Source organism: Hypanus sabinus, chromosome 6 (genome assembly GCF_030144855.1).
Source record: "Hypanus sabinus isolate sHypSab1 chromosome 6, sHypSab1.hap1, whole genome shotgun sequence".
Taxonomy (NCBI): Eukaryota; Metazoa; Chordata; class Chondrichthyes; order Myliobatiformes; family Dasyatidae; genus Hypanus; species Hypanus sabinus.
The window spans coordinates 222,445-249,554 of NC_082711.1; the positions used below are offsets into that span (position 1 = coordinate 222,445).

At 47.5% G+C, this 27,110-nt stretch overlaps 1 protein-coding gene across 6 annotated transcripts in view; it reads right to left on the bottom strand.

Annotated features, from left to right (window-relative positions):
* The window catches only part of LOC132395227 (plectin-like), a 430,787-nt gene that overhangs the window by 35,777 nt on the left and 367,900 nt on the right, over positions 1-27,110 (bottom strand). For all 6 annotated transcript variants that reach the window (XM_059971513.1, XM_059971516.1, XM_059971518.1 and 3 more), the window contains 2 exons: positions 25,844-25,942; positions 8,487-11,867 (listed from right to left, as the gene is read on the bottom strand). In XM_059971513.1, coding sequence (XP_059827496.1) covers positions 8,487-11,867; positions 25,844-25,942 — 3,480 coding nt within the window. The remainder of the gene's footprint in view (positions 1-8,486; positions 11,868-25,843; positions 25,943-27,110) is intronic.

The following is a 27,110-nucleotide window of genomic DNA, read 5'->3' on the forward strand; positions in this document are numbered from 1 at the left end:
TCGGCACGGACTAGGAGGGCCGAGATGGCCTGTTTCCGTGCTGTGATTGTTATATGGTTATATATGGTATACGGGATGGTTTTCTGAACCAACATGTTGAGGAACCAACTAGAGAGTAGGCCATTCTAGATTGCGTATTGAGCAATGAGGAAGGGTTAGTTAGCAATCTTGTCGTGCGAGGCCCCTTGGTTAAGAGTGACCATAATATGGTGGAATTCTTCATTAAGATGGAGACTGACATAGTTAATTCAGAAACAAAAGTTCTGAACTTAAAGAAGGGTAACTTTGAAGGTATGAGGCGTGAATTAGCTAAGATAGACTGGAAAGTGATACTCGAAGGGTTGGCGGTGGATATGCAATGGCAAGCATTTAAAGATCGCATGGATGAACTACAAGTGTTCATCCCAGTTTGGCAAAAGAATAAACCAGGGAAGGTAGTGCACCCGTGGTTGACAAGGGAAATTAGGGATAGTATCAAGTCCAAAGAAGAAACATATAAATTAGCCAGAAAAAGCAGCACACCTGAGGACTGGGAGAAATTCAGAGTCCAGCAGAGGAGGACAAAGGGCTTAATTAGGAATGGGAAAAAAGATTATGAGAGAAAGCTGGCAGGGAACATAAAAACTGACTGTAAAAGCTTTTATAGATATGTGAAAAGTAAAAGATTGGTTAAGACAAATGTAGGCCCCTTACGGTCAGAAACAGGTGAATTGATCAGGGGCAACAAGGACGTGGCAGACCAATTGAATAACTACTTTGGTTCTGTCTTCACTAAGGAGGACATAAATAATCTTCCGGAAATAGTAGGGGACTGAGGGTCTAGTGAGATGGAAGAACTGAGGGAAATACATGTTAGTAGGGAAGTGGTGTTAGGTAAATTGAAGGGATTAAAGGCAGATAAGACCCCAGGGCCAGATGGTCTGCATCCCAGAGTGCTTAAGGAAGTAGCCCAAGAAATATTGGATGCATTAGTGATAATTTTTCAAAACTCCTTAGATTCTGGATTAGTTCATGAGGATTGGAGGGCGGCTAATGTAACCCCACTTTTTAAAAAAGGAGGGAGAGAGAAACCGGGGAATTCTCAACCAGTTAGCCTGACATCGGTGGGGGAGAAATGCTAGAGTCAGTTATCAAAGAAGTGATAACAGCACATTTGTAAAGAGGTGAAATAATTGGACAAAGTCAGCATGGATTTGTGAAAGGAAAATCATGTCTAATGAATCTTACAGAATTTTTTGAGGATATAACTAGTAGAGTGGATAGGGGAGAACCAGTGGATGTGGTATATTTGGATTTTCAAAAGGCTTTTGACAAGGTCCCACACAGGAGATTAGTGTGCAAACTTAAAGCACACGGTATTGGGGGTATGGTATTGATGTGGATAGAGAATTGGTTGGCAGACAGGAAGCAAAGAGTGGGAGTAAACGGGACCTTTTCAGAATGGCAGACAGTGACTAGTGGGGTACCGCAAGGCTCAGTGCTCGGACCCCAGTTGTTTACAATATATATTAATGATTTAGATGAGGGAATTAAATGCAGCATCTCCAAGTTTGTGGATGACACGAAGCTGGGTGGCGGTGTTAGCTGTGAGGAGGATGCTAAGAGGATGCAGGGTGACTTGGATAGGTTAGGTGAGTGGGCAAATTCATGGCAGATGCAATTTAATGTGGATAAATGTGAGGTTATCCAATTTGGTTGCAAAAACAGGAAAACAGATTATTATCTGAATGGTGGCCGATTAGGAAAAGGGGAGATGCAACGAGACCTGGGTGTCATTGTACACCAGTCATTGAAGGTGGGCATGCAGGTACAGCAGACGGGGAAAAAGTCAAATGGTATGTTGGTATAAATAGCAAGAGGATTCGAGTACAGGAGCAGGGAGGTTCTACGCAGTTGTACAAGGCCTTGGTGAGACCGCACCTAGAATATTGTGTGCAGTTTTGGTCCCCTAGTCTGAGGAAAGACCTTCTTGCCATAGAGGGAGTACAAAGAAGGTTCACCAGATTGATTCCTGGGATGGCAGGACTTTTATATGAAGAAAGACTGGATCGACTAGGCTTATTCTTGCTGGAATTTAGAAGACTGAGGGGGGATCTTATCGAAATGTATAAAATTCTAAAGGGATTGGGCAGGCTAGATGCAGGAAGTTTGTTTCCAATGTTGGGGGAGTCTAGAACGAGGCGTCATAGTTTAAGGATAAAGGGGAAGCCTTTTAGGACCGAGATGAGGAAAAACTTCTTCACACAGAGAGCGGTGAATCTGTGGAATTCTCTGCCACAGGAAACAGATGAGGCCAGTTCATTGGCTATATTTAAGAGGAAGTTAGATATGACCCTTGTGGCTAAAGGGATCAGGGGGTATAGAGAGAGAGCAGGTACAGGGTTCTGAGTTGGATGATCAGCCATGATCATACTGAATGGCAGTGCAGGCTCAAAGGGGCTACTCCTGCACCTATTTTGCATGTTTCTATGTAATATCTTTTATTAGATGTGGAGAACAGACCTGTACATGTACAAGGTACTATCCTTTTCACACCAACCTCTCTCTCTTGAGTTTTTCCATAGTCAATATCTCCACTTTCTTTTGAATTTTTGATCAAACCCTTGATGTTACTTTATATTCTGGCCTTCCCTGCACATACCATTTACCTTTAAAGAAGCAGTTCATGTTTTGTAGACACAAAGTACACTGCAGATGCTGTGGTCAAATCAACACGTACAAACAAGCTGGATGAGCTCAGCAGGTCAGGCAGCATCCGTTGAAATGAGCAGTCAACGTCTTGGCCTGAAACGTTGACTACTCATTTCAATGGATGCTGCCCGACCTGCTGAGTTCATCCAGCTTGTTTGTACATGTTTTGTAGAGGTGTACCACATAGAAACAAGCCCTTTGGCCAACTATGCTCCTCCTAGCCTTTTTTACCAGTCTATACTAATTACATTTTCCCACAGTAGGCCCACAGTGGCCTGAATCTTCTGATCTCACAGGACTCCCATGTTTGTGCAAATAATCTGTAAGTAGCTGCTTTAACTGGGTCTCATTATTTTATATTGAGATCATCCATCTCCCAATTTCTAGATTTGTTATAGCCACCTTACACTTACTGCATCTTATCACTATCCCCAAAATAGTCATGCACAGACATTCCCACAATCTGCCTGGCTTCATTTCCTGACTTGACCTCTCTACCTATTGGCTCTCCTGGATACATTTTGCCTCCCCCTTGGTCTCTCACATCAAGCTGATCTCAGTTATTACTGGGGAAGTTGAAATTTCCTTCTGTCTAATAGTTAATTCTTGCTGCTCTGTGTGATTTGTCGACACATCTGTTCCTCTAACTCCCACTCACCATTAGGAAGTCTGTGTTAAACATAGAAACATAGAGCCTCCAGCAAAGTGATTATTCCTTTCTTTCTAGACAAGGAGTCTGAGACAGAGTTTGGCAGCATGGATCGTCAAAGAGTTGTAGAACTGTGCAGCATGGAAACAGACCATTTGGCCCAACCCATCCACTCTGACCCATGGGCACCTTTTCATAATCCCATCTCACAGCAAGTGGTCTACTGTACTTTATGCCTAAACACTGCCCACGGGCTCCCTTCCCTAATCCCATTTGACAGCAAGTGCTCCACTTTCCTTTACGCCAAACACTAACCATTAGCTCCCTTCCCTAATCCCATGTTACAGCACTTGGTCTACAGCCCTTTATGCCTAAACACTGACCCGTGCAATCCCATCTCACAGCATTTTGTCCACAGTCCTTTATGTCTAAACACTGACCAACACTGACCTGTGGGCTCCCTTCCCTATTCCCATCTCATAGTAAGTGATCCACTGTCCTTTATTTCTAAACAATGTTTGATTAAATAGACATTAGCTCAATGCAACTACTCTCTGGAGCATGTTCCAAGTACTCACCACTCTCTGGGTGAAGAAATTCCTTCACCAATGCTGTCTGTCTCTTCCCCCTTACCCTAAATCCCTGCAGTTTATATCATGAGGAAAGGTTTCCTGCCATCTACTCTGTCTGTATTCTCCAGGAACATATATACACCGCAATCATGTCTCTTCTTAACTGCTTCTGCTCCAGGAAGAACAGACCCAGCCTCTCCAAACTCTTTTCAGATGGAACTATCCCAACCCTGGCAACAATCTGCTGGAGGAACTTTGCAGGTCAAGCAGCATCTGTGAGGGTGGGCTGGGGTATCAGAAGGATCATCAATGTTTTAGGTCAAGATCTGAAGAATCAAGAATACTTTTCCCTCCACAGACAGCCATATCCAGCAGGCAGCGTCGGGAGCTGGCAGCGGAGTGAGAGGGCTTTGGCTCCATGGGCTTCAGTGGTAACGGGAAGAGTGAGGCAGTTGTTGATTGCAAAAGGAGGTAGTGTGTGTGAGGCCAGTTTTCTGCAGTTGGTGTCAGATGTGGGAGGTCCTGGAGTCTCCTGGCGTCCCGTACGGCCCCATCTGCACCCGGTGCATCGAGATGCAACTCCTAAGGGACCATGTTAGGGAACTGGAGCTGCAGCTCGATGACCTTCGTCTGGTCAGGGAAAGTGAGGAGGTGATAGAGAGGAGTTACCGACAGGTGGTCACTCCGGGGCCATGCGGGACAGAGAAATGGGTCACAGTAAGGAGGGGGAAGGGGAAGAGTCAGGTACCAGAGAGTACCCCCTGGGCTGTACCCCTTGACAATAAGTATTGTTTGAGTACTGTTGGGGGGACAGCCTACCTGGGGGAAGCGACAGTGGCCGTGCCTCTGGCACAGAGTCTGGCCCTGTGGCTCAGAAGGGTAGGGAAAGGAAGAGGAAGGCAGTAATGGAAGGGGACTCGATAGTCAGGGTTCAGAAAGGTGATTCTGTGGACGCAGGAAAGAAACTCGGATGGTAGTTTGCCTCCCAGGTGCCAGGGTCCAGGATGTTTCTCATCGTGTCCAAGATATCGTGCGGTGGGAGAGAGAACAGCCAGCGTTCGTGGTACATATTGGTACCAATGACATAGGTAGGAAAAGGGAAGAGGTCCTAAAAGAAGACTACAGGGAGTTAGGAAGTAAGTTGAAAAGCAGGACCTCAAAGGTAGTAATCTCGGGATTACTGCTTGTGCCACACGACAGTGAGAATAGGAATAGAATGAGGTGGAAGATAAATGCGTGGCTGAGGGATTGGAGCAGGGGGCAGGGATTCAGATTTCTAGATCATTGGGACCTCTTTTGGGGCGGGTGTGACCTGTACAAAAAGGACGGGTTGCACTTGAATCCCAGGGGGACCAATATCCTGGCGGGCAGGTTTGATAGAGCTGTTGGGGAGGGTTTAAACTAATTTGGCAGGGGGGGTGGGAATCAGAATGAGAGTGCAGGGATTAAGGTAGAAGGACAAGAGCATGATGCTAAGAGTTCTGAGTTGATGCGGAAGGACAGGCAGGGGACAGAACATAATTGTAGCCAGTTAAAGGGGTTGAAATGTGTCTATTTCAATGCTAGGAGTATTAGGAACAAGGAGGATGAACTTAGAGCATAGATTAGTATGTGGAACTACGATGTTGTGTCTGTTACTGAAACTTGGTTGGAGGAAGGGCAGGATTGGATGATCCAGGTCCTGGGGTTCAGGTGTTTTAAAAAGAATAGGATGGGAGGTAGAAAAGGGGGGAGGGGGGTGGCTAGTGGCATTGCTGGTCAGGGATAGTATCCGGCTATAGAAAGGGAGGATGCTGCAGAAGGAGTGTCCACAGAGTCAGTCTGGGTGGAAGTCAGAAATAGGAAGGGATCCATCACTGTGCTGGGAGTAGTCTATAGGCCCCCAAATGGCCCTCGGGACACCAAGGAGCAGATAAGCAGGCAGATTTTAGAATGGAGCAGGAAATACAGAGTAGTAGTTATGGGTAATTTCAACTTCCCTCATATTGACTGGCACCTCCTGAGTGCAAGGGGGAGAGATGGGGCTGAATTTGTCAGGTGTGTTCAAGAAGGATTCCTGACACAGTATGTGGACCAGCCGACGAGAGGAGAGGCTATACTGGATCTAGTTCTGGGTAATGACCCTGGTCAGGTGACAGATGTCTTGGTGGGGGAGCATTTTGGTGAGAGTGACCACAACTCCCTTAGCTTCAGCATAGCAATGGAAAGGGATAAAATCAGATGAAATAGTAAAGTGTTTAACTGGGGAAGGGTTAACTTTGAAGGGATGAGGCAGGAACTAGCGAGAGTAAATTGGAAACAGATGTTCAAAGGGGTAAGCACAGAAGTAATGTGGGAGAAGTTCAGGGACCATTTGAGCTGGGTTCAGGATAGGTTTGTCCCACTGAGGCAAGGAAAAAATGGTAGGAAAAGGGAACCGTGGCTGACGAAACGTGTGAGGCAACTCGTCAAGAGGAAAAAGGAAGCATATGTTAGATATAAGAAGCAGGAAGTAGGAGGGGCTTATGAGAAATATAGGGTAGCCAGGAAGGAGCTAAAGAAAGGATTTATGAGAGCTTGAAGGGGTCATGAGAAGGCCTTGGCATGTAGGATTAAGGAGAGCACCAAGGCGTTCTATGTGTATGTAAAGAATAGGAGGATGATGAGAACGAAGGTGGGACCGCTAAAGGATAAAGAGGGCAACGTGTGCCTGGAGGCGGAGGAGGTTGGGGAGGTCCTAAATAAATACTTTGCTTCAGTATTCACAAGTGAAAAGGATCTTGATCAGGATGAGGTCAAAGTAGAGCAGGTCTGTGTGCTGGACAGTGTGGAGATTAAGGAAGAACTGCTGGATCTTCTTAAAAACATTAAGATTGATAAATCCTCAGGGCCAGATATGATACACCCCAGGTTGTTGTGGGAATTGAGAGAAGAGATCGCAGGAGCATTAGCCATGTTCTTTGAATCCTCTTTGGCTGCAGGGGAAGTGCTGGAGGACTGAAGAATGGCAAATGTAGTTCCCTTGTTGAAAAAAGGTAACAGGGAGAAACCTGGAAACTATAGACCAGTGAGTCTTACATCAGTGGTATGCAAACTACTGGAAAGGATTCCTAAGGATAGGATCTATGAGCATTTGGAGAAGTACAGTCTACTCATGGATAGTCAACATGGCTTTGTGAAGGGAAGATCATGCCTCACGAGCCTGATTGAGTTTTTTGAAGAGGTAACAAAAGAAATTGATGAAGGTAGGGCAGTGGATGTGGTCTACATGGACTTTAGCAAAACATTTGACAAGGTCCCTCGTGCGAGACTCATCCAGAGAGTCATGAGACATGGGATAAGTGGAACCTTGGCTGTTTGGATAAAAAATTGGCTTAAAGGAAGAAAGCAGAGAGTAGTTGTGGAAGGAAAGTATTCTGCCTGGAGGTCAGTGACTAGTGGAGTGCGGCAGGGATCTGAACTGGGACCCCTGCTATTTGTGATTTTTATAAATGACCTGGATGTAGAGGCGGAAGGATAGGTGAGTAAGTTTGCGGATGACATGAAGATTTGAGGAGTTGTGGATGGAACTGTGGGCTGTCGAAAGTTACAAGAAGATATAGACAGGCTGCAGAGTTGGCAGAGTTGGGCAGAAAAATGGCAGATGGAGTTCAATCTGGACAAGCGTTAGGTGATGCATTTTGGAAGGACAAACCAGAAGACTGAGTACAGGATTAATGGTCAGTTACTTAAGAGTGTGGATGAACAAAGGGACCTTGGGGTTCAAATCCATACATCCCTCAAGGTCGCTGCACAGGTTAATAGGGTAGTTAAGAAGGCCTATGGGATGCTAGGCTTCATTAACAGGGGGACTGAGTTCAAGAGTAGAGAGGTCATGTTGCAACTCTACAAATCGCTGGTGAGACCACACTTAAGAGTATTGTGTTCAGTTCTGGTCACCTCATTATAGGAAGGATGTGGAAGCTATGGAGAGGGTACACAGGAGATTTACCAGGCTGTTGCCTGGATTGGAGAACAAGTCATCTGAAGCAAGGTCAGCAGAGCTGGGACTTTTTCCTCTTTGGAGCGAAGAAGAACGAGAGGGGACTTGATAGAGATCTACAAGATTATGAGAGGCATAGATAGGGTGGGCAGTCAGTACCTGTTTCCCAGGGTACCAACAGCAAACACCAGAGGGCATATGTACAAAATTAAGGGAGGGAAGTTTAGGGGAGACATCAGGGGTAAGTTTTTTTTACACAGAGGGTTGAGAGTGCCTGGAATGACTTGCCAGGGATGGTGGTGGAGGCTAAAACATTAGGGGTATTTAAGAGCCTCTTGGACAGGCACATGGACGAAAGAAAAATGGAGGGTTATAGGGTAGTGTGGGTTTAGTACTTTTTTTTTAAGGATTATATGGATCGGCACAACATGGAGGGCTGAAAGGCCTGTACTGTGCTGTAGTGTTCTATGGTTCAATGCCGCTTCACCTACTGTGTTGGTCCATCAGTTAGGTTGTTGCTCCAGATTCCAGCATCTGTGGTTTCTGGTATCTCCATTCCAGACCTACGTACAATGAAGTCAGGTTAGAGGAGTTAAGTATTCAGTAATATTACCTCTTTGGTTTTTAACTGCAGCAACTCTGCTTCTTTCCTCAATTTCTCCTTCTCACTTTCCAGCTCAGCGATGGCTGCTTGCAGTTCACCAGCCTCTGTCTTGCTTTGCTTCCACTGTAGTTCCAGTTGCTCTAGAATGCTGTTCTTTTCTTTGCTGCTCTGCTCAGTTTCGCGAAGCTTCAAGCTGATCTGCATTGCGTCATCTTTGAACTTCTGGGCTTCCCGCTGTGCTTTGGCTTGGGCCTCCGTCAGTTCTGAGACCAAAGCCTTCAGCTGTTTTGCTTCTTCACTGATCTCCTCTTGCCGCCTGCGTTCAGTGAGCAATGCTTTCTGGAACTCCTCTGCCTCCTCATCTCGACGTTGCTGCATCTCCTGCTTGGCTTCAGAGAGTTTCTTGGCTTGTTCCTGAGCCTGGTCTCTCTGCTTCTGCAGCACTTCAGCCTTCGCTCTCAGCCTGCTTGCCTCCTGAATAGCCTGCATCTTCTCCTTCAACATCTTCTCTGCAAGAGCACGCTGCTGGGCCAAGTCTTCTTCAGCCAGTTTCCTCTGACGGGCAGTCTCCTGAGCCTCCACGCTCAGCCTGGCTGCTTCCTCTGCTAGCTGCTTCATCTTCTCAGCTTCCTCAGCAAGGTGTTTCTGCGTATTGTCCTTGTCTTTTAGCACCAGCATTTTGTTCTCCTCCTCAATCCTGCTCTTCAGTTTCATTAGTTCCTCCATCTGGATTTTGACCTTGAAGAGCTCCCCCTCTGCTTGATTCTTCTGCTTCAGGGCTTCTGTCACCTCTGACTTGAGACGCTGCAGCTCCTCGTCTAGCACTTCCTTCTGGTGGTCAGTCTCGTCCAATTGAAACTTGACCTTGGCCAACTCCTGCTCAATGTTTGCCTTCTGCCTCAGGGTCTGCTCTGCAAATTTCTTGTGCTTCTCCATGTCCATGTCGGCAGCTTGCTTCTGCTTCAGTGCTGCCTGCTCAGCCTGCGCCCTCTTAACTGCTTCCATCTCTGCTTCCTTCCTCAACTTTTCAGCATCCTGCTGGGCTCTGGCCTTCTCTCCTGCCTCCTTCTCTGCTTGCAGCTTCAGACGTTCGGCCTCTTCGGCCTGCTGGCGGCAGAAGGCAGCCTCTTGCTCTGCCTTCAGACGGGCTTGCTCGGCCTCCTCAGCCAGCTGCTTTGCTCGCTCTGCCTGTTCTTTCAAGTTGCTCACCACCGTTTGCTCCTGCATCCTGCTCTGCAACAGCTCCTCCTCCTTCTGCTGCACCATTGCCAGGTGAGCTTTCTCCTCGGCCAAAATCCGCTTGTGTGCAGCCTCCTGGGCCAAGCTAATCTGCTTCTCTGCCTCCTGCTCCGACAGCTCCTTCTGCTTCCAGGCTTCCTCTGACTTCCTTTTCAGACGCTCCACTTCATCCAGGGCTGTCTTGCGCTGGCGTGCAGCTTCTTCCTCTGCAGCAAGGATCTCTTTAACTTTTCTTTCTGCCTCCTGCCTCTTCTTTGCCTCCTGCATGGCCATTTCTCGCTGCCTCTCAGCCTCTTTCTCAGCCTCCTGCTTGCTGTGTTGTGTCTCTTCAGCAACCTTCTTCACTTTAGACAGCTCGATCTCCAGATCAGATTTGCCCTCAGAGGCTTTCTCAAAGTTCAGTTTGAGGATCCGAATCTCTTCCTCAATAATTCTTCTGTGTTTTAATGTCTCCTCCACAATAAGCTTTTGCCGCTCCAGCTCAAGGTCAGAGTTCTTCCTTAGCTGTAAGATTCTTTCCTCAATATCTTGCTTGTGCTGTGTGGCTTGTTCTTCCAGAAGCTTCCGTTGGAAGGCCTCGTCTTCAGCCAATCGCCGCAAGCGCTCGTTCTCAGCCTCTTTCTCTTTAAGAGCCATCTCTGCCTCTGTCTTCAGACGAGTGCCTTCGTTAATGGCTGCCAGCTTCTCCTTCAGGATGCGGTCAGCCTCACTCCTCTGGTGGGCTGCATCATCCTCAGCCAACTGCCTCTGGCGCTTGGCCTCATCTGCATCTGCCCGCAATCTGGCTGCTTCATCTGCCAGTTGCTTCATTTTCTCAGCCTCCTTCTCCAGAATCTGTTTGGTCTTCTCTGAGTTGGACCTTGTCTCCTCCTCTGTCTTTGCTTTAAGCAGCAGCAGAGCCTCCATCTCAGTCTTGACCCTGGCTAGCTCTTCCTCTAGAAGCTTCCTCTGACGGAGAACTTCGTTCACCTCGTTCTTCAGCCGGTATAGTTCCTCCTCCAAGAGCAACCTCTGCTGTTCACCACTCTCTGTCTCTGCCCTTAACCGGATCAGCTCCTGCTCAGCCACTAGCTTCTGCTCAGCTGTCTCATCTGCCAGTTTCCGCTGTTTTTCCAGCTCTTGTTCTGCCATCTCCTTCTGCCGCAAGGCTGACTCCTCCATCTTTGCTCTGCGCCTTGCCTCCCGATCTGCCTCCTCTTTCTGTTTCTCAGCCTCCTCCTGAGCCAATGTCTTCTTGTGAGCTACTTCCTCTGCCTGGAGCCTCAGTCGAAGAGCCTCGTTGGCCTTCTGCTGCCATTTCTCCAGCTCCTTCTCTGCTTCTTTCTTGGAATTCTCTGCGTCTTCCTGTTGCTTCTTTAACCTGGCTGCCTCCTCCTGTAACTGGGTAACAGTCAGGTGCTCCTGCTTGAGAGAAATCTCCAGCTGCATGGTTTTCTGTTCAAATGACATGCGTTTGCTCTGGAGTTCTGCAGCAGCACTTTTCTGGGCCACTTCCTTGGTGACCTGCAGCTGCTTTTCCTTCTCCAGCTCTGCCTGCTTCATCTTCCTTTCTACTTCCTCTGCCAGGTTCTTGAAATGCTGCAAGTCCTCCAAAGCCTTTTGTTTCTCTCGAGCTGCGTCCTGCTCTGCCTGAATCTTCAGCTTCAGTTCCTCCTCGGCCTGCTTCTTCTTCTGAGCTTCATCGTTGACTTGCCGCCGAAGCCTTTCTGCCTCATCATGTGCTACTTTCTTCTGCCTGTCTGCCTCATCAGCACGGGTCTTCAGTTGCTGGAGCTCAGATTCTGCAGCTGCTTTCTGCTTCTGTGCCGTTTCCAGCTGGATATGGATCATCCGAATCTCTTCCTCAATCTTGGTGCGGCTCAGGAGCACCTCCTCCACCATCTTGGTCTTTTTCTTGATCTCCATCTCGGAGGAGCTCTTGAGTTGCTGGAACTCTTGCTGCACATTCTGCTTTTGCTGTTCGGCATCCACTGCCACTGCCTCCCTTCGGGTGACCTCCTCCTCGATCCTCTGCTGCAGTTCCTTGGCTGCCTTCTCGGCTTCAGCTTTGGCCTTGGCATGTGCTGCAGCCAGCTGCTTCTGGCTCTCCAATTGAGCCTCGACCTCCTCTAACCGTTTGAGTTCCTCCTCCTTCAACTTTTCTGCAGCTTTCTAAAGATGAGAAAATGAGAATGGTTAGCAAACAGTGGAAAATGTTTGGTGAAATAACAAACCCTGGCACTGAAATCCATTGCCACACTGTCTACATCTGGTATTTTTAAAACACAGGTTGATATGTTCTTGATTAGTACGGATACCAAAGGTTATGGGGAGGGAGAAGGAGAATGGGGTTCAGAGGAATAATAAATTAGCCATGATGAGAAGGCACAGCAGACACAATGGGCTGAATTGCATAATTCTTTTATGCTTTATGGGCTTTATAAACACACCCATGGGCTAGATATACTCCTGCTGAATATATGGCACATACCCTCATGGGACAATGAGAAGGACAGAAGTGCAGCCTGCCCTAAGGGGAAGGATCTCTGCAAATCCAGTGGGGGGTGGCGGTGGAGAGGATCTCTGCAACAGTGGAAGGGGAGAGAAAGATTTCTGCAAACCTGGGGGGGGGGGTGGTGGAGAGGGGTCTCTGTAACACAGTGGGAGGGGAGAGGAATCTCTGCAAACCTGCGGGGGGAGAGAGATCTCTGCAAACCCAGGGTGGGGGGGGGGCAGAGAGGGTTATCTGAAAACCTGGGGAGGGGAGAGGGATCTCTGCAAACCCGGGGGGGGGGGGGCAGGTGAGAGATCTCTGCAAACCCAGGGCGGGGGAGCAGAGGGGGTTATCTGAAAACCTCGGGAGGGGAGAGGGATCTCTGCAAACCCAGTGGAACAGGAGTGGGACCTTTGGAAACCCAATGGGATGGGGGAAGGACTTCCACAAATGAAGCATGAGAGGGTCAGGGATCTCCACAAATGTAGTGCGAGTGTGGAGAGAGGAGGAGGTTCTCTGCAAACAGAGCAGGAAAGGGGAGAGGGATCTTTGCAAATACAGCAGGAAGAGAAAAAGATCTCTGCCCTCTCAGTGGGGGGAGGAAGCCAGCGGAAGGGGAGAGGGATCTCTCACTGGAAGGGGGAAGGGAGTGCTGGACTGTCATTTGGAGGGGGAGGGAGTGTCCCTCTGTCACTAAGATTGGGAAGAGAGTGCCACTCCATCACTGGTAGGGGAGAGGAAGGTTTGGACTGTTCCTGGGAGGGGGCAGAGAGTGTCGACTGTCACTGGAAAGGTTGGGGGAGTGCTGGACTGCCACAGGAAGGGGGAAGGGAGTGTCCCTCTGTACTGGGAGGGGGCAGAGTGTCCGACTGTCACTGCAAAGGGGGAGGGAGTACAGACTGTCACCGGGAAGGGGGAGGGAATGTTGCTCTGTCACAGTGACAGTCTAACACCACCCTTTCCAAGTGACAGACTGGCATTCCCTTCCCCTTCCATGTAACACTCTGACACTCCCTTCCCATCTCCCAGTAACAATCTGACACTCCTTCCCTCTCCCAGAGAGTCCAGCACTCTCTCCCCCCTCCCAGTGACAGGCTGACACTCCCAACACCCTGCCAGTAACAGACTGACACACCCAACCTCATCCCAGTGACAGGTTAACACTCCCTTCCACCTCCCAGTGACAGGCTGACACTCCCAACACCCTGCCAGTAACAGACTGACACACCCAACCTCCTCCCAGTGAAAGTCTGACACACCCTCGCTCCTTCCAGTAACAGACTGGCACTCCCTCCCCACTCCCAGTGACAGACTGATACTCCCAACGCCCTGCCAGTGACAAACTGACACTCTCAACGTGCTCCCAGTGACTCATTGACACTCCTAAAGCCCTCCCAGTGACAGGCTGACAGTCCCACCCCCATCTCATAGAAACAGAAAAAACCTACAGGCCAATACAGGCCCATTGGCCCACAGAGCTGTGCCAAACATGTCCTCAGCTGAGAAATTACTTAGGGTTACTCACAAGCCCTCTATTTTTCTATGCTCCACCTTAAAACTGTGCCCTCTCATGCTAGCCATTTCAGCCCTGGCTATCCACATGATCAATTCCTCTCATCATCTTATACACCTCTATCCAGTGACCTCTCATCCTCCATTGCTCCAAGGAAAAAAGGCCAAGTTCACTTAACCTATTCCAGTAAGGGATGTTCTCCATTCGAGGCAACATCCTTGTACATCTCCTCAGCACCCTTTCTATGGTTTCCACATCCTTTCTGTGGTGAGATGACCAGAACTGAGCACAGTACTCCAAGTGGGGTCTGACCAGGTTCTATATCGCCGCACCATTGCCTCTCGGCTCCTAAATTCAATCACATGATTGATGAAGACCAATGCACCATATGCTTTCTTAGCCACAGAGTCAATCTGCACAGCAGCTTTGAGTGTCTTATGGACTCATACCCAAAGATCCCTCTGATCCTAACACTGCCAACAGTCTTACAATTAATATTATATTCTGTCATCATATTTGACGTACCAAAATGAACCACCTCACACTTATCAGAGTTGAACTCCATCTGCCACTTCTCAGCCCAGTTTTGTATCCTATCAATGTCCCACTGTAGCCTCCGACAGCCCTCCACACAATCCACAACACTTCCAACCTTTGTTCAACAAATTTACTAACCCATCACTCCACTTCCTCATCCAGGTCATTTATAAAAATCATGAGGCATAGAGGTCCCAGAAAAGAGACCCATTGGTGACCGACCTCCATGCAGATTATGGCCCTTCTACATTTACTCTTTGCCTTCTGTGGGCAAGCCAGTTCTGGATCCACAAACCAATCTCCCCTTGGATTCCAAGTCTCTTTACTTTCTCAATAAGGCTTCATGGGATACCTTCTCAAATGCCTTGCTGAAATCCATATACACTACATCTACCGCTCTACATTCATCAATGAGTTTAGTCACATTCGCAAAAAATTCAATCAGGCTCGTAAGGCATGACCTGCCTTTCACAAAGTCATGCTGACTATTCCTAATCATATTATGCCTCTCCAAAAGTTCATGAAACCTGCCTCTCGGGATTTTCTCCATCAACTTACCAACCACTGAAGTAAGACTCACTGGTCTATAATTTCCTGGACTATCTCTACTCCCTTTCTTGAATAAGGGGACAACATCCGCAACCCTCCAATCCTCCGGAACCTCTCCCGTCCCCACTGATGATGCAAGGATCATCGCCAGAGGCTCAGCAATCTCCACCTTTCTGGGGTACATCTTGTCCGGTCCCAGTGACTTATCCAACTAGATGCTTTCCAAAAGCTCCTGCACAAACTCTTTCTTAATATCTACATGCTCAAGCTTTTCAGTCCGCTGTAAGTCATCCCTACAATCGTCAAGATCCTTTTCTGTAGTGAATACTGAAGCAAAATATTCATTAAGTAGCTCTGCTATCTCCTCCAGTTCCATACACACTTTTCCACTGTCACATTTGATTGGTCCTACTCTCTTACATCTTATCCTCTTGCCCTTAACATACTTGTAGAATGCTTCAGGGTTTTCCTTAATCTGGTCTGCCAAGGCCTTCTCATGGCACCTTCTGGCTCTCTTAATTTCTTTCTTGAGCTCCTTCCTGCTAGCCTTGTAATGTTCTACCTCTCTATCATTACCTAGCTTTTTGAACCTTTCGTAAGCTCTTCTTTTCTTCTTGACGAGATTTACAACAGCCTTTGTCCACCACTGTTCCTGTACCCTACCATCCTTTCCCTGTCTCATTGGAATGTACCCATGCAGAACTCCGTGCAAATATCCCCTGAACGTTTGCCACATTTCTTCCATACATTTCCCTGAGAACATCTGTTTCCAATTTATGCTTCCAAGTTCCTGCCTGATAGCCTCATATTTCCTCTTACTCCAATTACACACTTTCCTAACTTGTCTGTTCCTATTCCTCTCCAATGATATGGTAAAAGAGATGGAATTGTGATCACTATCTCCAAAATGCTCTCCCACTGAAGATCTGACACCCGATGAGGTTCATTTCCCAATACCAGATCAAGTACAGCCTCCCCTCTTGTATGATTATCTACATATTGTGTCAAAAAACCTTCTTGAACACACCTAACAAACTCCACTCCATCTAAACCCCTTGCTCTAGCAACATGCCAATCTATATTTGGGAAATTAAAATCTCCCACCATGACAACCATGTTATTATTACACATTTCCAGAATCTGTCTCCCTATCTGCTCCTCGATATCCCTGTTACTATTGGGTGGTCTATAAAAAACACCCAGTAGAGTTATTGACCCCTTCCTGTTCCTAACCTCCACCCACAGAGACTCTGTAGACAATCCCTCCATGTCTTCCTCCTTTTCGGCAGCCGTGACACATCTCTGATCAACAGTACTGCGACCCAACTCTCAGTGACAGTCCAGCAATTCCATCCCCCCTCCCAGTGACAGACTGGCATTCCCTCCCCCCTCCCAGTGATAGTCTAACACTCCCTGCCCCCTCCCAATGGTTGTCTGTTACTTCCCCGCTCCTCCCATTGATAGTCCAGCGCACCCTCCCTCTTACTGAGACAGAAAGACACTCCTTCCCCCCTCCCAGCGACAGACCGACACACCCTACACCCCTCACAGTGACAGACCGACACTCCCTCCCCATCTCGGTGACGGAATGACACATCCTCCCCCCTCCCGGTGACAGACCGACACACCCTCCCCCTCCCAGTGACAGACCGATACACCCTACACCCTCACAGTGACAAACTGACACTCCCTCTCCATCCTAGTGACAGACCGACACACCCTCCCTCCTCCCAGTGACAGACCGACACACCCTCCCCCTCCCAGTGACAGACCGACACTCCCTCAGTAAGGCATTTGATAAGGTTCCACACGGTAGGCTTATTCAGAAAATCAGAAGGCATGGGATCCAGGGAAATTTGGCCAGGTGGATTCAGAATTGGCTTGTCTGCAGAAAGCAGTGGGTCGTGGTGGAGGGAGTACGTTTGGATTGGAGGGTTGTGAGTAGTGCTGTCCCACAAGGATTGGTTGTGGGACCTCTACTTTTCATGATTATTATTAACGACCTGAATGTGGAGGTAGAAGGGTGGGTTGGCAAGTTTGCAGACGACACAAAGGTTGGTGGTGTTGTGGATAGTGTAGAGGATTGTCGAAGATTGCAGAGAAACATTGATAGGATGCAGAAGTGGGCTGAGAAGAGGCAAATGGAGTTCAACCCGGAGAAGTGTGAGGTGGTACACTTTGGAAGGACAAACTCCAAGGCAGAGTACAAAGTAAATGGCAGGATACTTGGTAGTGTGGAGGAGCAGAGGGATCTGTGGGTACATGTCCACAGATCTCTGAAAGTTGCCTTACAGGTAGATAGGGTACTTAAGAAAACTTATGGGATGTTAGCTTTCATAAATTGCGGGTTAGAGTTTAAGAGTCGCGAGGTAATAATGCAGCTCTATAAAACTCTGGTTAGGCCACACTTGGAGTACTGTGTCCAGTTCTGGTCGCCTCAGTATAGGAAGGATGTGGAAGCATTGGAAAGGGTACAGAGGAGATTTACTATGATGCTGCCTGGTTTAGAGTGTATGCATTATGATGAGAGATTAAGGGAGTTAGGGCTTTACTCTTTGGAGAGAAGGAGGATGAGAGGAGACATGATAGAGGTGTACAAGATATTAAGAGGAATAGACAGAGTGGACAGCCAGCGCCTCTTCCCCAGGGCACCACTGCTCAATACATGAACATGGCTTTCAGGTAAGGGGTGGGAAGTTCAAGGGGGATATTAGTGGAAGGTTTTTTACTCAGAGAGTGGTTGGTGCATGGAATGCACTGCCTGAGTCAGTGGTGGAGGCAGATACACTAGTGAAATTTAAGAGACTACTAGAGAGGCATCTGGAGGAATTTAAGGTGGGGGTTATATGGGAGGCAGGGTTTAAGTGTCGGCACAACATTGTGGGCCCAAGGGCCTATACTGTCCTGTACTATTCTGTGTTCCCTCCCCACTCCCAGTGCCAGACACACCCTCCCCCCCATTGACAGACCAACACTTCCTCCCCCCCCAGTGACAGAGCGACAATCACTCCCCGTCCCAGCGACAGACTGACACTCTCTCCCCAAACACAGTGACAGACCGACACAACCTCTCCTGCCCAGTGACAGACTGACACTCCCTCCCTCCTCCCAGACAGACACTCCCTCCCCCCTCCCTGTGCCAGACCGACACACCCTCCCCGTTTCAGTTACAGACCGACACACCCTGCCCCCTCCCAGTGACAGACTGATAGACCCTCCCCCTTATAGTGACAGACCGACACAGTTCACCCCTTCCAGTAACAGGGTGAGGGAGTGTCCCTCTGTTACTGGGAGTGGGATGAGAATGTCAGACTGTCTCTGGGAGTGGGAAGGGAGTGCTGGACTGTCACTGGGAGAGGGAAAGGTATGTCCCTCTGTCATTGGGAGAGGGGAGTAAGTGCTGGACTGTTACGGGGAGAGGAGAGGGAATGTCTGTGTCATGGGGAGATGGGAGGGTGTGGCGGACTGTCACTGGTAAGGGGAGGGAGGGTAGTGCCTCTCTGTCACTGCGAGGGGGGGGGAAGGAGTACCTTCCCAGTCTGTCACTGGGAAGGGATAAGGGGAGTCGGAGTGTCACTGGGATGAAAGAGGGATCTCAGATCCTGTTAAGCAAGGATTGCTGGATTGTCAATATGAAAGGCAGGGTTATGCTAGATTGCTGGAGAGAGGGAGAGGGAAAAGGCACTGGACTTCAAAGGGAGATGGTACTAGATTATGACACAGCACAGAAACAGTCCATTTAGTCCATGTCGTCCTTTCCCACCATGATGTCGAGGTAGTCCAATCCCATTTTATTGCATTGGACTTTTCCCTCTATGACTTTTCTCTCCATATTGGTCCAAAAGCCTTTTAAACATGGTATTTTTACCTGACTCCACTGCCAGTGATACCACTCTGTATGTGAAAAAAACTGATCCCTAAAATCTCTTAAATTTTACCCCTCTTGCCTTAAACCCGAGTCCTTCAGTTTCCAACTCTCTTCCAGGGAACAATATCTACTCTATCTCTTCCATTCAGTATTTTATAAATCTCCGTAAGTCACCCCTCAATCCCTCCATTCCAATGGGAACCAGCTCAGCCTAGCTAATTTCTCCTTATAACTGCTGTCTGCACTCCAGGTAACATCCTGCTGAATCTTTTCTGCACCCTGTCACAGTGCAGCTTCCTTTCAGCACTGACCTTCCCACATTCTTAATTTTATGTTCCCTCCCCATAATGTCACCCCTTAGCCTTGTACATTCTAGGGACAGCCGTCTCCCTGTAACTCAAGCTCTCCAATCTGAGTAACATTCTTGGAATAACAGTCAGCAGCAAAGACACAGGCCTTCCAGCCCAACTGATCTATACCAACCATGGTGCCTACCAAATTAGTCCCATTTGCCTGTATTTGACCCATATCTCTCTAAACCCCTCCTATCCAGGTAATTGTCTAAATGTATTCTAAACATTATTATTGTACCTGCCTCAGCCACCTCCTCTGACAGCTCAATTCATACATGGACCACCCTCTATGTGAGGAATTTGCTCTTCAAGTCCCTTTTAAATCTCTCACCTAAAACATCTGCACTCTAGTTTTTAGCTCCCCTTCCCTGGGAAACAGACTATATGCGTTCACCCTATTGACTCCTCTAATGATTCTATACTCCTATATAAGGGCACCACTCAATATCCTACATTCCAAGGAATAAAGTTCTAGCCTAACCAACTTCTCCCTTAAACTCAGGTCCTCTAATTCCTGGCAACACCCTTATAAATTTTATATACAATCTTTCTGATTTAATGATGTCATTACTGGAACAGACTGACCAAAACTGTACACTATGCTCCAAGTGCAGTTTCCAATCTCTTGTACAAGTGTAACATAATATCCCCTGTACTCAGTGACCTGACTGATCAAAACCACTATGCCAATACTTTCTTCACCACCCTGTCTATCTATGACACTGCTTTCAACAATGTACTTGTGATCCTAGGTCCCTCTGTCCTACAAACCTCCTCGGGGCTGACAATTCCTACCGATGTTTGACTTCCAAAGAGGGAACACTTGGCATTTATCCACATTAAACATCATTTGTTAATCACTCAACTGATCCAGATACCCCATTTGTCAATCTTCAGCCTACTCAGCTGATTCCTCTATAATTCTTGACAGCCTTTACTGTCCACTAAGACCACAAGACACAGCAGCAGAATTAGGCCATCTGGTCCATCGAATCTGCTCCACCATTCAATCATGGCTGATCCTTTTGTTCTCTCCTCCTCAACCCCAGTTCCCGGCCTTCTCCCTGCAACCTTTGATGGCATGTCCAATCAAGAACCTATCAATCTCTGCCTCAAGTACACACAACGACCTGGCCTCCACAGCTGAATGTGGCAACAAATTCTACAAATTCACCACCCTTTGGCTAAATAAATTTCTCCACATCCTTGCTTTGAAAAGATGCCCCTCTATCTTGAGGATGTGGCCTCTTGTCCTAGACTCTCCCACCACGGGAAACATCCTTTTCACATCTACTCTCTCTAGGCCTTTCAACATTCGAAAGGTTTCAATGAGATCCCCTCTCATCCTTCAGAATTCCAGTGAGTACAGACTCAGAGCCATCAAATGTTCCTCATACGATAATCCTTTCATTCCTGGAATCATCTTTGTGAACCTCCTCTGGACCCTATCTAATGCCAGCACAGCTTTTCTAAGATGAGGGGCCCAAAACTGTTCACAATACTCAAGGTGAGGCCTCACCAGTGCCTTATAAAGCCTCAGCATCACACATCCTCTTTTACAATCATCCCCAAACTTAATAACTGGGCCTTGTATATCATATCCATTTTTGCATCTTTTTCAGTTTAATGAGATTCTTCCTATCAATGAGTGAGCAGATCTGCGCTCACTACTTCAAGTGTGGTCTCACCAACATCCTAACTCTTGTACTCAGTGCCCTGACTGTTGAGAGCAAGTATGTTAAACAGCTTCTTCACCACCAGTGTTGCCACTTTCAGCAGCTATGTACCTGCACCTCCAGATCCTCTAGTTCTACAACTCTCCCCCCCCACTGCCCCCAGAACACTGCTATTCACTGTACAAGGCCTATCTTTCTTTAACTTGCCAAAATTTTTATTTATTTTATTTACTGATACAGCATGAAGTCTTCCCTTCTGGCTCTCTGAGCCAGACCACTCAGCAGAAGCTGACAAGCCCAAGTAACCATAACCTAACACAAGACAATTTACAATGACCAATTAATTTATCCGATACATCCTTGGAGTATGAGAGGAAACCAGAGCATCCAGGGAAATCCCAAACATTCCACAGGGAGGATGTACAGACTCCTTACAAAATGGCACCAGAATTGAACTGCAAACTCTGGATGCCCTGAACTGTAATAGTGTCACACTAACTGCGAGGCTATCGTGGTTTTAATGTATCACTTCACACTCGCCTCAGCTAAATTCCGCCTGCCATTCATCTGGCCACTTTGCAACTTTCCCTGCTGTGACCTCAGATTACTTCTTCACTATCACCACACCACCAGTGAACCCTCTAACCATAGCACCTAAATTCTCACCCAAAACGTTAATGTAGAAACAGGGGCCCAGCACTGACTCCTGTGGCACACCAGTCAAAAACCAACTATACACAACAACCATCTCCTTCCACATGATTAATTTTGTTGCTAATTAGCTAGCTCACCATGGATGACATTTGGCCTAACCAATGTTTTATAGAGTTGTACCAAGACCTCCCTGCTTTTTTATTTTGTGCCCTTCTAATGAAGATGAATATCTCGAATGCCTCCTTCACCACCCAGTGTACCTGTGCTGCCAACTTCAGGGACTGTGCCCTTTGCTCCTTTCAGTACTTCTCAGGGCTCTGTCATTTCCATGGGGAACACTGCTATAATCCCATTAAAGGAAGGTAAGAATGTAGCATCCTACTGGGAAAAGGGAGGGATCACTGGAGTTCCAGTGTGAGAGAGGAGGGAACACTGGGTTGTGGAGGGAGGGATGGGAGGGTGTTGGTCTCTGGGAGATATGGCTGCTTCGATGCCATGGGACGAAACAGCAGCAGAACATCATGAGACATTGGGTGTAGAACCACAGTAAGGTGGAGAAGAGATACAACAGTGATACAGCACTGAACACAATAAGGGAGGGTGATGGATATTCAGGTGATTAACATTCACACAATCAAACAGCCTGACCCAGATCCTGGTCTCCTGAACCTCCAGGATCCCAGAACAATCCCAATTAAGGAACTATCCAGATCCAAGATCCAGAACAGACCAGATGCCAGCATTGTCCAGCTGCAGGAAATGGAATATTGTCTGCCTGAGTCAGAGTGGGTTTACAACCCAGAACATGGACCAGCAGAACCTGGGACAGGGGCAGCCCTGTGGTACATGGCCAAACTGCGGCAGAGAGAGAGAGAGAGAGAGACAGACAGACAGATTGATGGTCAGGCAAGATGGAGCATGCAGTTACGATGGTAATGGCTGGTGTGACAAACTGCATTTACCTCCGTGACTGCCCCAACACATACATTTGGGCAGGCAGCTGCTGCATTGGAAAGGTGAGAAGCAGAGCAAAAATAAGAATGTGTCTTCCAGCAAAGAAAAGGCAGCTTAAAATCACCAATACCAGTCAGTGTGGGTCATGCACAGTGCCACATACCCATGGGAACATTGACCATTCTCTCGTCAAATCCATCCCCTCTTTATCACTCTACACACTTCCACATTCACCTCACTTCACAATCTTTTACACACTCTCCCCACACCGACTTACACACCGCCCCTCATACACTACAGACCCACATACACACTCACTACCCCTCATTCACTACACATCCACTTTACACCCTACACACTCAATTATTCACTCACGCCAGCCCTTATACTCAGTCCATCAGCATTCTTCTACACTGCTTGTGCCACGTGACAGTGAGTATAGGAATAGAGTGAGGTGGAGGATCAATGTGTGGTTGAGGGTTGGAGCAGGGGGCAGGGATTCAGATTTCTGGATCATTGGGACCTCTTTTGGGGCAGGAGTTACCTGTACAAAATGGACGTGTTGCACTTGAATCCTAGGGGGACCAATATCCTGGCAGGGAGGTTTGCTAAGGCTACTGGGGAGAGTTTAAACTAGGATTGCTGGGGGGGGGGGGGGGGGTGGAAACTGAACTGAAGAGACAGAGGAAGAGGTAGTTGGCTCACAGATCGAGAAAGCTCAGAGACAGTGCGAGAGGGAGGATAGGCAGGTGATCGAGAAGGGACACGCTCAGACTGATGGTTTTAGATGTGTCTATTTTAATGCAAGGACATTGAACAAAGCAGATGAGCTTAGAGCGTGGGTCAGTACTTGGAGCTCTGATGTTATGGCCATGACAGAGACTTGGATAGCTCAGGGGCAGGAATGGTTACTTCAAGTGCTAGGCTTTAGATGTTTCAGAAAGGACAGGAGGGAGGCAAGAGGTGGGCGTGGGGCACTGATGATCAGAATAGTGTCACAGCCATAGAAAAGGAGGAAGACATGGAGGGATTGTCTACAGAGTGTCTGCAGGTGGAAGTTAGGAACAGGAAGGGGTCAATGTCTCTACTGGGTGTTTTTTATAGACCACCCAATAGTAACAGGGATATCGAGGAGCAGATAGGGAGACACAGTCTGCAAAGGTGTAATAATAGCAGGGCTGTGGTGGTGGGAGATTTTAATTTCCCAAATATCGATTGGCATGTCCCTAGAGTGAGGGGCTTAGATGGGGTGGAGTTTGTTAGGTGTGTTCAAGAAGGTTTCTTGACATAATATTTAGATAAGCCTACAAGAGGAGAGGCTGTACTTGATCTGGTATTGGGAAATGAACCCGGTCAGGTGTCAGATCTTTCAGTGGGAGAGCATTTTGGAGATAGTGATCACAACACTATCTCCTTTACCATAGCATTGGAGAGGGATATGAATAGACAAGTTAGTAAAGTGTTTAATTGGATTGAGGGGAAATATGAGGCTATCAGGTAGGAACCTGGAAGCATAAATTCGGAACAGATGTTCTCAGGGAAATGTACGGAAGAAATGTGGCAAATGTTCAGGGGATATTTGCGTGGAGTTCTGCATAGATACGTTCCAATGAGACAGGGAAAGGATGGTAGAGAACAGGAAGCATGGTGTACAAAGGCTGTTGTAAATCTAGTCAAGAAGAACTAATGAAAGGTTCAAAAAGCTAGGTAATGATAGAGAGCCGGAAGATTATAAGGCTAGCAAGAAGGAGCTCAAGAAAGAAATCAGGAGAGCCAGAAGGGGCCATGAGAAGGCCTTGGCAGACCAGATTAAGGAAAACCCCAAGGCAGTCTTCAAGTATGTTAAGAGCAAGAGGATAAGATGTGAAAGAATAGGACCAATTAAGTGTGACAGTGGAAGATTGTGTATGGAACCGGAGGAGATAGCAGAAGTACTTAATACTTTGCTTCAGTATTCACTATGGAAAAGGATCTTGGCAATCGTAGGGACGGCTTACAGCAGACTGAAAAGCCTGAGCGTGTAGATATTAAGAAAGAGGTTGTGTTGGAGCTTTTGGAAAGTGTCAAGTTGATGAGAGGAATTGATCATGTGGACAGTCAGAGGCTTTTTACCAGGGCTGAAATGGCTAGCATGAGAGGGCACAGCATTAAGGTGCTTAGAAGTAGGTACACAGGGTCTTTAAGAGACTCCTGGACAGGTATATGGAGCTCAGAAAAATAGAGGGCTATGGGTAACCCCAGGTAATTTCTCAGGTAAGGACATGTTCGGCATAGCTTTGTGGGCCGAAGGGCCTTTATTGTGCTGTACGTTTTCTACTTTTCACACACACATCAATGAGATCCTCATAGCTCGTGCACACCACCACTCCGACTCTTCCCTCACAGATTATTTCACCCATTCACACTCATTAACCTAGCAAATCTCACTCACTCAACTCACATTCCATCTCTCTAATACTTATCCTCCTCACAATTATTGTTCTGCCACTGCACACTCACTCTCACACTTATGTACTATTACTCTTCCTTCTCACTCCATACTGAATGCATCATGGATCACAAACCCATAACCCCTCACACATGGATCCTCCACATCCTCACACACTCCCCTTACCCCCTCCTGAACACTCCCTACACATCTCTCTCTCACACAAACCTCCCACATCACATCACCTCAGACACCCTTTGTACACTCACCCTTTCTTACATATCTCTTGCACACCCATATTCCCTCCCACAACCTCTGGATCACCAGATAATGCATCATGGGACAGAGGTCACCATTTAACAAGAAACCTTGTGGGGAAGGAAGGAGGTCAGCAGGTGTCGGGTCGTGACCCTGCGTTCTTGATGTGACGAAGTCCTGAGGGTCAAAGGGAATCCTCACACCAATGATGCATTACCTTTCACAGTTAGTGATGCTGTTATGTCTGCTGGTGTTTTTCTGCCTCTCTTTGCCTCATTCTCTGCCTTACGCAAAGGCTGGAAGTTTTATTTTATTTCAGAAATCAAAAATGGAAGCCCAGAATTACAGCACAAGTCAACCTCTGCTTGACCTATCTCACCCCTTACCTTCACCCTGACCCCTCACTGGCTCTAACCACACTCTTCCTGAACCTTCACCTTTCTCCCACAATCTGACCTCTCTTGCACACCTTCCAATCATCGTCTCAGTGACCCGTCACCATGACCCCTCATCTTCACGTTGACCCATCAAAGACTGACCCCAACCCTCAGCCTTGCCCCTCACCCTGACTATTCACCTACAACCTAATCCTTCACCATCACTGTGACTGACATGACCGTCACCCACACTCTCACTGTCTCCTTACCTGACCTGACCCAAACACTAACCCCTCAACCACACTCTGATACATCACCCTAATATCTGATCTACATACCCCTCACACTAAGCATCCCAGCCACATCATACAGAATATAATCCCAAATTGCTCACTGGAACCTCTGACCACCCTTGCCAACCACTCACTAAACACTGTAACCTGATCTTGCTCAGTGAACCAACCTCAACATACAGCTTGTCCCTTACCTCCTCGTTTTCAAGTCTGTGAAGGTTGACAGTGATGAACTTGAGGTATTGGCTGGACAGAGTCATCAGCTCGATGTAGCGCGTCCGTAGATCGACAACCTACAAACAGACAAGACCGATCAGATGTTGGCAGCTTGGCTGAAGCAGAACATGGGATCCAGGGTGAGGCGATGTTGTAAAAGGATGAAGAATGCATGGTTTTATAGCATACTTGATGTTTGCTGGACATAGGGTAGGGAAGTCTGGGTACAATTATATGAGATATTAGTTTGGTCACATGGGATCCAGGGTGAGCTAACTTGCTGAATACAAAGTTGGTGGAGAAAGCAGAGAGGATCATCATGTAGCGTTACGACCCGTGGCATGCTGCAGGGATCAGTGCTGGGTGCACTGTTGTTTGTCATCCAAATTAATGATCTGGAGGAGACAGTGACTGGCAGGAACTCAGGAGGCCAGGAAAAGAGTGAACAGTTGATGTTTCTGACCGACCCTTCAGGAGGACTGATTAGGGGCCAGATGAAGGGTCTAACCCTGAAATATTGACTGTTTACTCCTTTCCGTAAATGCTGGAGGAGCGCAGCAGGCCAGATAGCATTTTGTGTGTATTACTTTGATTTCCAGCATCTGCAGATTTTCTCTAGTTTGTGAATGGCAGGAGATAGACCAAGGAGTACAGGAAAATTAATGACCTGGATGAGACACAAAATGCTGGAGGAACTCAGGGGTCCAGGCAGCATCTAGGAAAAGAGTACAGTTGATGTCTTGGGCAAAACCCTTTGGCAGGACTAATGATTTGGATGAGACCTGAAATGTCGAGTGTACTGTTTTCCTAGATGCTGCCTGGCCTGCTGAGATCATCCAGCAGCTTGTGTGTTGCTCGAATTTCCAGCATCTGCAGATTTTCTCTCGTTTGTGATTTTCATTCATCAAGGCAGTGAGTACAGGAAGTCCAACAGGTGTTGGTGAGTCCACACCTGGAGTGGGTATTGCTCTGGTTGTCTAGCTGTATCTACTTGGCGCACTTTTTACAGTGGTGCATTCGCAGTCGAATTGGTGGAGGCGGCCTCATACAGGTCCAAGAGAGTGAGAGATTTAAAAAAGGGGCTCTCATAGGATTTAGTTGTTTTTTTTGGTGGTGCAGTTGTGATTCATTAGGAAGGGTAATTAAAAATAAGGTGGTGAGAAGCAGAGTGGCCGTTATTAGAGGGGACCATTGTTAGAAGGCAAAGCTTTGGTTCATCGGGTTTCAGTGAGGACAGGGTAATGT